This window comes from Antedon bifida, chromosome 4 (assembly GCF_963402885.1).
Source record: "Antedon bifida chromosome 4, ecAntBifi1.1, whole genome shotgun sequence".
Taxonomy (NCBI): domain Eukaryota; kingdom Metazoa; phylum Echinodermata; class Crinoidea; order Comatulida; family Antedonidae; genus Antedon; species Antedon bifida.
The window spans coordinates 24,540,044-24,553,771 of record NC_136229.1 but is presented as its reverse complement, the minus strand read 5'-3'; the positions used below and the strand labels follow the sequence as shown (position 1 = coordinate 24,553,771).

Below are 13,728 nucleotides of genomic sequence, written 5' to 3'. Positions count from 1 at the left end.
TGGATTTATAAGGGCTCCTCGTGTGTCTTTCATATTATCTTATATCCTATTTTATCGAACCACGAACGGTTGTATTTTATATCTGGAAAGCGTTGTTGTTGTTTACCAAATGGCGACTGAAAATGGTAAAATATTATTCTTTCTTTTTAATGATACTACAATTTGGCCTATTATACAGAAGTCGGAGGCTCATTGCATTATTCTGTCCTACATGCAGATCCATTTGCTGGTTTTTCGGTCGAAGAGCACGACTGGGATAATGATTGTGTGACTTGGAAAAAAGATGGCGTATTACTATCGAAGTGGATGAGAGAGGATAACCTTGATGCCATTAAAGATTTTGAGGTTCGAGACGATGACATCTGGCTCGTTACTTACCCAAAATCAGGTAAAAAGTCCTATATAATAGATAACAATTGATGGAATTGCGTCCATAGAATATTAATGGTTCCTGGCAACTTGCCAACATATGCTATAGGCCTATAGGCCTATTAACAATGTATTATGCAAATCACCATTTGCACCATATCCTTCGTCGTGGGTATACGCTACAGTTTTGGTTTTGAGCTTTCTGTAGGCCTACGGACCTTTGGATATAGACAATGTTGCAGATTCACATCCATAGACAATAACCAACAAAAAATAATTTTGTTCGTTTGTTTTATTCGGTACTCAAGAAATACAACAAAAATACCAGGATGACCCATGAATTAATTTCAATTGGGTCCTTTAAACAAGCAAGTTAGATAATAATGTGTACTAAATGCATACTAATACAATACATCATCAGCATGGTTAATGCACAATACCAAAGTGAACATTTCACGTTTATATTTAACTAATTTTTCAGTATACTCTTGATAACGGAAGGTAGATCATTCTAGTCTTTAATAGCATTATAATAAAATGTTTTAGAGGCTTGGCCTTTAATATTTGGAATTACAAAGTTTACATTGGATTTGCTTGTACTATGAGTGTGCCGATCAGAAATCTTTGTAAAATGTTCAATAAGGAGCGTCAATATCGTGGTATATTTTGAAAGCGTGGATTAGTCTAATATACTTGAAAATAAGCTTATTTTCAGGTATCCACTAACGGCAAGATCGAGAATAAATCTCACAATTTTGTTTGTGTTACTTGTAGTTTATTTTTCAGGACAGTACGGATACCACAATACCAGGACGAGACAGCATAATCGAGAATAACGCCGTGCATAACAGCTTACGACTTTGCATGTCCAAACAGCTAGCGCGCCTGTTGCGCTATCATCAGCGTATAATATTGACATATCATTAATGTAACATATAAACAGAAATATGCTACCTTGTGGAACTCCATGTGTACAAAGTTTGGGTTCCGAAAAAGTTCCATCGATACAAACAATCTGTCTTCTATTAGACCGGAACCATTCTACCGACCCCAAACCCCATTGCTTCTAATTTCTTACACAGAATAGAATGGTCGACAGTATCAAAGGCTTTTTGCAGGTCAAGCATGGCCATGCCAACATAATTGCCTTTTGAAATCTGTGTTCTAATAAAATCGTTTAAATGAATGAGGATTGAGTCGGTAGAGAAAGTTCTTCTGAAACCACTTTGAAATTCATAAAGTAAGTTATTTTCAAACAAGTACTTTTCGAGTTGATCATAAACCACTCTTTCTAAGAGTTTAGACACGCTATTTAAAATACTAATGGGTCTGTAGTTTCTCACATTATCTTTCGAACCGTTCTTGTGAAGAGGCAAAACCTTTGCCGTTTTCATATGATTTGATTTTTTACTTATAGATTGGTTTACAATTATGTTACAGGCTTCTTAAGGATAATCGCGCCATCTTTTAAGAATCTGGCTGGAAGATTATCGAATCCTGGTCCTTCATTAGCGTTTAGTTTATTTAGTTCATGAAATATGGTCTCTTAATTAATTTCAAACAGTATAAACTTATTCGGCAGTACATTTGTAGAATTATAAAAAGTAAAATTTAAAATGCTCAGAACTAGTATCAAAAATATAATTATTGCACATAGGCAGTTCGGATACAAGGTCAGATGCAATATTTGTAAAATAGTCATTAAAATAATTAGATATAGTACAATTATCAAAACATGCGTTATCATCAATATCTAAAACATAGGCCTAATTATTACATTCTTCCTCTTAGTACTATAGCCAATGTCCTTAAGGTATTTCCATAGCTTTTTAGGATTATTTCTGTTTTCTATTCTTTATGTATGTGTTTAATTCTTACTTCTTTGACGGGGGCAACTTTGTCAATAATATTAGTCAATGTTTCTTTAAAATAATTCCAGGCAAAATTTACATCAGGAATACTTCCAATATTATTCCAAGTTACATCGTTTATTTTCGACTTATAATCGTTTACATTATATTTTTAAGGGATCGGATCTTTACAGTATTATGATTGTTATTTTTAAGTTTCATTTTTTTTCCTAGTACAGTATATAAGGCAGTGGTTACTCAGGCCAACCGATACGACACCACTCTGAGTAATCATTTCTTTTGAATTACACAAAATATGATCAAGTGCAGATAAAGTTGATTCAGTTATACGGGTAGGCTCTTTGATCACGTTGATCATAATTAAAATCTCCTAATTGATTCCAGGTCTGGCCTGATTTTCCTAACGGTTTCTTCGAAAAGGTCAATAAAATTTAATTGCCTTGGCGGGCGATAACAGCAATTAATAATAATTGGCCTAGACTTGGGTTGACAAAATTCAACCCATAAAGCTTCCAAGTCAACATAATTTAAATCATTCCTAATTATAAAACATGAGTTATTGTTTAAATACATACAGACACCACCTCCATTACGACTACGATCTTTCCGAGCGATAGCATAGCCTGGGACCTGTATTTCTGCATCTGTGACGGATTCGTCCAACCATGTTTCAGTCACTGCGATAGCAACAGGATTCGTATTCATTGCGATTTCCTTGATCTCCTCTAGCTTTGGAATAAGGCTACGAACATTGAGATGAATATGTCCGCTAGTTGATCGTTTCGTTACACGAAACTATATTACTGACAGGTACAGTCACAATATCAAAAAAAGACGTATAAATATATAAATTCAGCTAAAAACTCAAAAAATATCAAGAGGACATCACAACCATGTCTTGCAGCTCGAGCGCAATCTTCGTAATGATTTCACTTAATCACTTGATTTCTATTAGGGACAATTATTCTTAAAAATATGTTTTTATCTGTAGGCTTAGGCCTATTGTATTTATATATTTACTTATGAAATAAGAGAAATGAAATTCGGAAACCTCATGATCAGCCAAAAATCTACAACAAAACAATTTCAACTATTACACACAGGTCTATACCAAGGATAAATTCCATGATCATAACCAATCAATCGATCAATCATCAATCAATAACTAGCAACAATTTGACCATTTTCCATTTAGGAACAACCTGGATGCAAGCTATCATGTCTTTAGTTGCTGTTGAAGGTGACGAAGAAAAGATAAAGACCACATACATGGAGAATGTACCATTCATAGATAGGCCTTTCGTGCCACATTATTCTTTGGTAAGTATAATATTCTATTAGTATTATGCAGAAAATATCTTTGGCCTTCTTATGATGTTCTCTTTTTCACATGCCGTTTCTTTTTAAAATACATCGGGCCCACTATTGTTGTGACTACGTAACTTGACCTTAACCAACGTTGGCCCAATGTGTCATTGCTTGCTAGCTCAACAATAAATAGTGAAAATATTCATTCACAGTGTTCAATGTTCAATGGGAAATTCCTTTTTATCAGTTCTGTAACATATTAATTTTAATCAATTGAAAAAAGATCGACAGAATACCGGCTCCACATACAATTATAGAGAAAGCTCCTTCTCCGAGAATGATTAAAACTCACCTTCACGGTGTTCACCTACCTTGGCAGTTGTTGAAGAAGAACGCAAAGGTAAGTAGCCTTATAATAATAATTGTAATACTAATACTCAAATGATGGGACGGAACTGATTGAGTAGAGAAAGGTGATTCTTCACGACGGAAGGAGAATTTGTCTACCTATATTCCTTCATGGTTGCATTGGTCAGATGGCTTGAATCTGTTAAACGATATTATAGCCTATTATTTGATACTTAAACCTAATTTTTTAGGCCTACTAAACAAGAGATCGCGGAATGGTAGGCCTAATTACCATATTAATGTCGTTGCTTTGTTTGTTTTCTTTTTTCAATAATTCATTCAACATTTCTTAAGATAATCTACGTCACCAGAAATCCAAAAGATGTTGCCGTATCGTTCTTCAGGTTTCACACTTACAGCCGCAATCTGCCAAAGTACACAGATTGGAACCGGTTTTACGAAGATTACAAAAAAGACAATGGTATGACGGCCTTTCTTGATATGAATGGGACCATTATGAGTCAATTGCTTGTCATAACAATCAATGCTGTTGTATGTTTCCTTAGTTTGCTATGGTTCTTGGTTTCAACATAACCTGTTCTGGTGGGAAAGACGTCACCTTCCTAATGTTTTGTTCTTGAAATTTGAAGAAATGAAAAAGGTGTGTATGAAAAAATAAGATTAATATATTTTGTTTTCTATTTTTGATTTAATACATTTTTATAATAGTTGCTTTTATATGATTCTTTAGACCTACTGTATATCGTCTACAACATAACTTTTAAATACCAATGTATTCTTTCTTCAGAATCCTAAGGATGCCATTATTCAGGTTGCTGATTTCATGGGATACAAACTTTCAGATGATGTTATTGACAAAATTGTCAACAAATCCAGCTTCAAAAGTATGAAGACCAGCAGTGAGCGAGTCCTACCATCTCCAGAAAAAATGACTACGTTCGACAAAAATGTCTATAAAAATACGCCATTTATAAGAAAAGGTACAGATACATACATCAAATGGGAAGTTATATCAAATGGGAACTTTTTTTTTGTCTTGTGTGGGTTCGTCCCACTTTTATTATAGTTCTCTGACAGTTATAAATATAATAATATATATATATATATGCACATTTATATATTTCTCTTATTTATAAGGTACATTGCTAAAAAAATACATCTTTTAAACAGTATATACATAGGCTAAGATTATTTTGATGTTAAAAAGAAACCACATTTACATTCATATACATTTTTAAAAATACAATTAGTTAAAATATGTCGATGGCAATAAAATGACGATAAAAATTGATTTTAAAAAAAACGTACTTATGAAAAAGTGATTATTATTGTTTTATTCTGTTCGTGTCCGTGTCTGGGTAGAGAGGCTATAAACTCAGGGGAAGAATATAAAGTATCTTCCCTTTTCACCAAGACAAAAATGGATGAGATGAAAACGAAGAATGCAAAAGCTTGAAAAAAGGGTGTTTAGAATGGATAGGATGGAATGATATATATAATGAGAACCGTTAAAGGAACTTATTAAAGGATGCATCAACATTTTAATATATAATTAATAACTGAACTAACCGCGGTTACAAATACAGTCCATAGCCATAACTCTTAAAACAAGAAAACCACTCCGAGAGTGCATACCTCCGCCTACTGTAAAATTCTCCTGCATAAGATTTCTCCGGGAAAATATATATATATATTTGTGTGTGTCTTAATGCTGTGTGTGATTTAGGCTAATATACAAGCATGTGTATGCGAATTTGGTGTAATGGTTATGTAACCAGCCTTTCAACTAACAATAGTATTAGTTGACTAACAATAGAACAGCAACGCCAAAAACAAACGGGTGAATTGTAAAAGAAATAATTTTTTAAAAACTACTCGTATTAAAAAAATCTGTAAATTAAATCAAATTATGTTTTAAAATTAGAAATCACAAATTATAGCTCTTGCCTCTATGTACACAAATAAAGTTTTTTGGACATGTAGGCCTATTTCTCGAGCAATTTCAGTTTACTTTTTACTTTAAGACTGCTCGTCGGCTTTTGAAAATTATGTCCTATCTTTTAACACTAGCAGGTCTGAAAATTATATTAAAAAGTCAAGAATTGGGACCGTGGTCTGGATTGCCTCCAAAATTTAATGGAGTGGTTCTTGACCACATATCTATCTGTATTTATATTTTGGTTAAGATCTTGTAATTGCTTTTTGAGTAATCCTGCTAACAAACAAACAGACAAACACGATCGATGACATATACCTCCTTGGCGGATGTAAATAACAACAGAGCAATCAACACAATAGACGAATAATATTGACTAATTCAGACTTTCACGCTCATAAAAACAATCAACGAATACAAAACATTCATTATTTTGTTTTATACCACACCTACTGTTAGTTATCTTTACTAATTCGGTTTCGGTCTTTTAAATCTCTGTAAAGCGCTAGCAAAAAAATCAGAGCAATATGATATGACGAGCCGACAGACGACGCACGCGTAACTTTAAGATTTCCATCGGTCTCGCTTGACAAAACCAAACTTTCACAATTTAATAGAACGAAATAACTAATGTCATGTGATACAGAGCCAACCAATCAAATTCTTAGGATAATGATTATTATGACGATATGTATTTTCAGGGATAGTTGGTGATTGGCAGAACTATTTTACAGCTGCTCAGAAGGAAGAGTATGATCAGATATGCAAGCAGAAACTTCACGGGACTGGACTTTATGAAGATGGTTATTTTTAAGTATGGGCCTATTAATAATCAATGATCCGTCATCTATACCATATTACACGTTTACCTCTGTTTAAATACATGACAATGATAATTGTCTTGTCGAATGAATATTATCTGTAGGCCTATACTTGCATATATACAGTTTAAAGTAGCCGTTGCGAAGGCTTCTTAACACCTGTTGTGTCTGTGAAATACCGAAATTATATAAGGCCCTTAGTGATTAAAAAAAATGAATTTCATGTATGTATGTATCTATATATAAATTTACGTAAGGGCAAAATTTGGTAAATCGCGCGTTATTTTTTACTCGTGATTGTTCGTACTTTCGGTACTGATTTCAACCATCTGATATAACCCTGTCTACTAATTAAATTGAGTTAGATAATTAGTTATTGACAATTAAAAAGAGTTTAGGTTCAACGATTTGCCCCAAATGGGGTGTTTTCCGATCGTGGTATACACTGTCTAATGGATTTCCATCTTGAAAAATACCCGGACACAATAATACGAGGATGCTTCGCATTTTCCTATCTCCTCCTACGATAATTGTTTTTAATGGATGAAAACCGGTTGAACAGCTCGAGTAAAGCATCATAATGTTGAAGACAGGCCGATTTTCTTTAAAAAATACTATAATTAAATTGTTTTAATATATGTTTATACAAATGTATTGATTTGCGATAAATGGAACATTCCAATCTCTCTTCCACAAGTATATAAAGCTATTCAGTATTTAGTATTCCCTCAGGCGTCGTAATAACCCAAAGGCAACAGAAATTCGAACCATTTTTTTCTATCTGTGCTGCAGAGGTTGGATATAGGTATTTTTTAATCTCTGTAAGTTTCATAACATTGTTAGTAGTTTAGTTTAATATTTGTTATTGTATGTGTACGTGTTTGTCTGTGTTCCCTCCTGTAAGTGGTGAACCATGAGTTCACTGTTGGTTGGGAAATGAAATAATAAATAAATAAACTTTAAAACAGATAATGATCTAGCGTTTTAAGTCGCTGCCTATATATGTACAATCAACTTTATTATTGCAGTTATAAACCACCACCCAGATCACCACCCTCCCCCTCAATGACATGAGTAGCGTTGTAAAGCCAGTATAGGATAGGCCTACAGTACGCCGAAGGATCACATGCCCTACGCAGAACAACTTAAGTGTGAATTGGTTCTAAGAAACAATTGAAAAACATTAGGCCTTCTAATTAAGTTAAGTTAGATAATTATTTATTGACGATAAAAGCGAATTTACGATTTGCCCCGAATAGGTGTTTTTCACAAACTGTTTTACATTATATAAACACATATACAAATAAACTTTATTACTGACGGTTGCTTCTCAACGTTTGTATTAATTAATACTGTAATTACATACAAATATAAACGTCGTAGTTGTGTATCGTTACATGTACTGTACTATTTCAATCGACTATGATGGTGACAGTTTCAACAAATTATTAAATCGCAGGGTTTTACTGTGTTTAGTGGTATATTATTTGTAAAACATGAAAACAATTAATATTTCGTTACTGAATAGAAAAAGAATATATTTAAAAAATATTCCTCTTTACACCCATCCCTCAACCCTAATTTTACATACAAAACACAAATTAAGTTTGTTTAAATTTGACTTTTGTGACAAGTTTCTCTTTCGGAAGTAATTCACTGGGTGCTAATTTTAGTTGAGTACATAAATCTATTTATTCGTTCCTGAAAACGACATTTGTCTATTTGAAATCGCCAGTTTTTTAACGCTGAAAATTACTATGTATTCGAGAACCATCTGGGACCAAGTCAGTTAAACATGTACCAGTAATAATTCATAAAACATTATGCACATTTGCATTTCGTTATTATTAACGTGAATATATTATTCGTAGGCCTACCACTTCTATGGTTATGTTATGAATTTACAAAGGAGTGTAAATTAAAAAAATAAAAGATCTGTTCAAGGAAAAGGAGAAAACGAAAGTTCATCATCCAGCAACAAAACCGAATTTTCTCCTTTACGGATGGTATATAGTTTCAAGTTCAATTAGTCTTATGCAGACAATAAAAAGGTACTATATTTGTCAAAGTTTGTGTCAAACTAAAATTAACTAAAACTCAATTATCCTCGTCAAGCCTAACTAAAGTTGAGGAGGACAGCCAGCAGTGATGACGTGCAGCGCCTACTCATCATGAGGTGCACTGTATGTACACGTCGAGGCAATAAGAGTAATGCATCTTTACTAATGAAATGACACAGTCAATATGGCACAAACAGGCTCAAACCCATGCCATCACAAGCTAGTCCGACCCCTTGACATTACACAATCTGTCTGGTCTATACAGAACCCGATATTCTAAGACGGTCTCCCATACAAGAATGCAACCGGACCCAACGTTGCTGAACTTTGATCTCAGTTTTATTTTAAAAGACCATTAGAAAACGTGTTTGCACTTCTTAATGGAACCATCACTGCCAAACATTTCATAATCAATACTATTTCCAACTATTATTCAATCTACATGTATTTATTTTTTAGAAACTGTTTCGTCAAAAATGGCAACTGATAAAGGTAACACCTCTTTTCTAAAGCTCTGTCTACACTATCAAACTTTATGTCACAAAAACTTGTGAATTGCCCATTATTATATGGACATGATGATGTCATATCACTGCCATATTTGGCGTATCACTACTATAATTGGGCACATCACACTTTCTTTGTCAAACTAGTTTGATAGAGCTTAACTTCCTTCATTCATTTTAACAAATACACGTCATTTGTTTTATATAACTTACTTAATATGCAGATTCATTTTCTGGTTCGGCTGATAAACAAGACCGGGCCAATCATGATTGTGTAACTTGGACAGATAATGGAATTTTGCTGTCGAAGTGGGTAAGAGAGGATGACCTCAATGCCATTAGAGATTTTGAGGTTCGTGACGATGACATCTGGCTCGTGACTTATCCCAAGTCAGGTAAGTTCCTTCACAAGACATTTGTTTGCTCAAGTTGCCATCGATAATTCACTGACAACACTGATAAATTGAACCGAATAACCAATATTCAAAAAGCAGTCAAGCAAATAAATTTCTTCAAAGTTGCTCAATTATTCATTTCACCCAACACACAATCAAATCCCATATTAAATGATTCCGAACGTGATTCCTTAGGAACAACCTGGATGCAAGCTATCATGTCTTTAGTTGCTGTTGAAGGTGACGAAGAAAAGATCAAAACGACATACGTAGAGAATGTACCATTCATAGAATTTTCTTTTGCTCCTCACTATTCATTGGTAGGTCTATATTTCACTCTTCTCCAATCTTAAACACGTTAAACATAAGTAACAGTTCACACGCACGTCAGAGAGGCATAACATTTATCAGTTACAGTAGCGTAAACCACGAAAAGCTAGCAAGAGAGATTATCAATTTTGTCATTGTTTTTTATCACTCCTTAATATAGCTCGACAGCACGCCGGCTCTACATAGAATTATAGATCAAGCCCCTTCTCCACGAATGATTAAAACTCACCTTCAAGATATTCACCTGCCTCGGCAACTGTTAGAAAAGAAACCAATGGTAATCCTTCGTTAGTCATTGGTTGTGTTGGAAATATGTAGAGTAGAAACCGGAGTGGGTTGTCCTGTCATGGCGAACGTTGATAGCTCCTTCCTCTCCGGTCTGACAATATAATAATCGAAATTAAACATTTAAACATATATATATTACTTTACTTAACAACTCGACTGGTATATTTATGTGTTGATTACATTATTAATTGCATTTGGGTTTCTTAAAAGATCATCTACGTTGCAAGAAATCCTAAGGATGTTGCTGTGTCGTACTTTCACTTTCACACATACAGCCGTAGTTTGCCAAAGTACACAGATTGGAACCTGTTCTACGAAGATTACAAGGAAGACAACGGTAAGTAAATAATGATTGAAGCTATGTGATGCATGTCAATTCAACGTAACCAAATCCTTAAGCAATGTTATTGCAATTCAATAATAGTTTGCTATGGTTCTTGGTTTCAACATAACCTGTTCTGGTGGAAAAGACGTCATCTTCCAAATGTTCTTTTCTTGAAGTACGAAGACATGAAGAAGGTATGAACAAAAACTTTAATTTCACACACCACTAGCAATATTCTTTCACAATCATCCATAATGATTTATTTTGTCTTCAGGATCCAAAGGTTGCCACTGTTAAAGTTGCTGATTTCATGGGATACAAACTTTCAGATGATGTTATTGACAACATTGTCGAAACATCCAGTTTTAAAAGTATGAAGACCTGCAGTCACCGAGTCCATCCGCCTCCCGAGAAACTTTTGTTGATCGACATGCATGAAGATACTTCATTTTTTAGAAAAGGTAGGAGCGTGATCAGTGGACATTCTCAATGCCATGGATCATGGATAGTGACTTCTACGTCTAGTGTGTCGTCTAATACTATCCTGTAAAGTTACCCAGGTAAAAATTCCAGTTGAGACCAGTTGGAAATTTCAATTGGTCCAACTGGTTTTCAACTGGTCCAACTGGTTTTCAACTGGTTCAACTGGTTTTCCAATTGGTCAACTGGTTTTTTTCAACTGGTCAACTGGTTTTTCAACTGGTCAACTGGTTTTTCCAACTGGTCAACTGGTGTTCCCAACTGGTCAACTGGTTTTCCAACTGGTCAACTAGTTTTTTTTTAAACACAACTGGTCCAATTGGTTTTTTAAAATGGGCAACTTTTTCAACTATTTTTTCCAAGGAACCAAAGAAAGAAGGGAGAAGGAGGATGGCCGGGTGTGGGAGAATGGGAGAGAGGACCCAGGGGAGAGGTGGTTCTGGGATGAGGTGACTGAAAAAGAAGCATGGTCCGTCATTACAATTAAAAATATAATAACTAAATTTTTTTTATTTATTTATAATCCTATATCATTGCAACAAACAATCACAATTAAATCAAATAAAATACTGCATAGAATATTTTTTAAATAATGGACCATAGACGTATAACGAGCATGCGTCGTAGGCCGGCAGACCGTAAACAACCAATCAGAAACCTGCAAGCCAACGGCCAAAATAACGGCTTCCTTTGTTGTGTGACAGCAGTAGTCTCGGCGGCAAAATTGGCGATCACACAGCACAGGAGTTGATAATGAAATCAAGCCTAGGCCTAGAAAGGGTTTTGGTTTTAGTAACACCGTATTATTGGCTAATCGCATCAACTTAAGGATGAGGCACAATCTTGCTGTTTTATAGAAGGTAGGCCTGATATATATTATCTCTTATTACTTCTGATGATCAAAAAAGATCGACAACAAAACAGAGGCCTCGCTACTGGCTAGGCTAGGCCTAGCTAGCTAGGCGACCCAGCTAGGCTAGCCTCAACAGCATTGCCTTACACCTTGCTAGGTGCTTGATTACATGGCTGTGTACGATCACAAACTATAGTATTAGTAGGCTAGAAACAAAGCCTATACTATTACCACACAAAAAAAGCATTATTTCTAGGCTTGGCTATTTCATGATGATGAATACTGTTGTTAATTTAGTTAGGCCTCTAAGTAGAAGTACTAGTAGTAGGTCTAGGCTTAAAACTAGCTAGGCCTAGTACTAACTGTTCTGCAGGTTGTATTGCCACTACTCTAGCCTAGCGTTGAATACCCCCTTCAATAGTCTAGCTTAATACAGTACTACTAATCTATGAAGCAACCTAATCCATGCTGTTTATAGTCTGTCTCGTTTACTTATAAAACTAAATTCTATACTTTTTAATTTTCCTTTAATTTTTGTCATACACAGGTGTTTTCCAGTTTACTTAAATACAGTATAACAAGGCTATAATAAACCAACCAAAAAAGTACAATTTGAAGGGTAAATATATTTATGTATATAGCCTAATATTAATTATACAGAAAGAGTATAATGTTTTGAATTTGATTTATTCCTTGCACTACCAGTAGATTGTTTATAAAAGTAACAATTTGTTTTGGTTTTTCTCTTTTCAGGACTAATTTTTTCAACATGACTAAATAAAGAAGGTGGTGGCCATAACTTACATAATAAATTACTGAATAAATGCTAGATCTCCATTTCCATGGACCTGTTAAAAAGAAACAGGAGGGATATGCTAACATTTGTGTAGATGTAGGGGTTATGCAGGTTGTTAAGACTTTTGACTTGTGAGGTAATTAACTACAGTACTGCATAATTGAAAGTAACTACTGTAATTGTAATTATTAAAGTTAATAAAATAAACAGTTAAACAATAAGTTCTGTAGTTTGTGTGATTTGTTTTTGTACTGAAATTTACCAGTTGGGAAAATTCTCAACTGGGAAAAATTTACAACTGGGATTGATCAGACCAGTTGGAGAATTCACAACTGGGATTATCAGACCAGTTGAAAATTCACAACTGGGATTATTAGACCAGTTGAAAATTCACAACTGGGATTATCAGACCAGTTGGAAATTTCACAACTGGTTTTCAACTGGAAATTGTCTCAATTCACAACAGGGAAAATTCCCAACTGGGAAAATTCCCAACTGGTCTTCAACTGGAATTTTTACCTGGGATAGAAAAAAGTTCACATTTTTAATAGCTTTCTCGTCCAGGTCAAGCCATTTCCACCAAATTCACCGATCAAGTTATTCCCTCGTGAAAGCAGGCTCAATCTGTCTTCTATGGCTTAACATTTGGGCGAGGTGGGCGAATGATCGGTTTAAGCTTGATTGAAACAAGTGATGAAAAGATGTTTTTTATTTTTTTTTAATGAAAATATGTTAATGTTGGTGATGATTGTAGCCTACTGAAGGGGTGTTCATGATAATTGATTATTGTTTATTATTAACGATAATGATGGACGATGTGTCTTTTTACTACTAGGTGTAATTGACGATTGGAAAAACTACTTTACTGCTGCCCAAAATGAAGAGTACGATAAGATATGCATAGAAAAACTTAACGGAACTGGACTTTATGATGATTGTGCTTAAGTAAAATCTGATGATAAATACAATCTTATAGCTCCGCCAAAAAAGTAACACAATTCATGTACAGACATGGACAGCC

The 13,728-nt window shown here is 34.4% G+C and overlaps 1 protein-coding gene and 1 long non-coding RNA gene across 2 annotated transcripts; both read left to right on the top strand.

Moving 5' to 3' along the window:
* The first annotated feature begins 15 nt into the window (after window positions 1-15).
* LOC144839278 (uncharacterized) lies at window positions 16-13,652 on the top strand. The gene is made up of 16 exons (XM_078694594.1): window positions 16-125; window positions 218-388; window positions 3,436-3,560; window positions 3,832-3,948; window positions 4,251-4,377; window positions 4,463-4,557; window positions 4,705-4,897; window positions 6,555-6,656; window positions 9,194-9,226; window positions 9,465-9,635; window positions 9,831-9,955; window positions 10,126-10,242; window positions 10,464-10,590; window positions 10,678-10,772; window positions 10,853-11,039; window positions 13,543-13,652. Exons 1-16 carry the CDS (start codon window positions 110-112, stop codon window positions 13,650-13,652), a joined length of 1,911 nt encoding a protein of 636 aa, XP_078550720.1. The 5' UTR covers window positions 16-109.
* LOC144839119 (uncharacterized) lies at window positions 11,732-13,077 on the top strand. The gene is made up of 3 exons (XR_013611732.1): window positions 11,732-11,918; window positions 12,459-12,530; window positions 12,665-13,077. It is a non-coding gene; the product is annotated as an uncharacterized LOC144839119 (long non-coding RNA).
* Window positions 13,653-13,728: the final 76 nt, after the last annotated feature.

What these genes read in the sequence shown, in the direction of transcription:
- LOC144839278 (XM_078694594.1), top strand. An exon ending in CGTGACTTATCCCAAGTCAG is followed by an intron (nt 9,636 to 9,830) that starts GTAAGTTCCTTC and finishes GTGATTCCTTAG; the next exon opens with GAACAACCTGGATGCAAGCT. An exon ending in AGATTACAAGGAAGACAACG is followed by an intron (nt 10,591 to 10,677) that starts GTAAGTAAATAA and finishes ATTCAATAATAG; the next exon opens with TTTGCTATGGTTCTTGGTTT.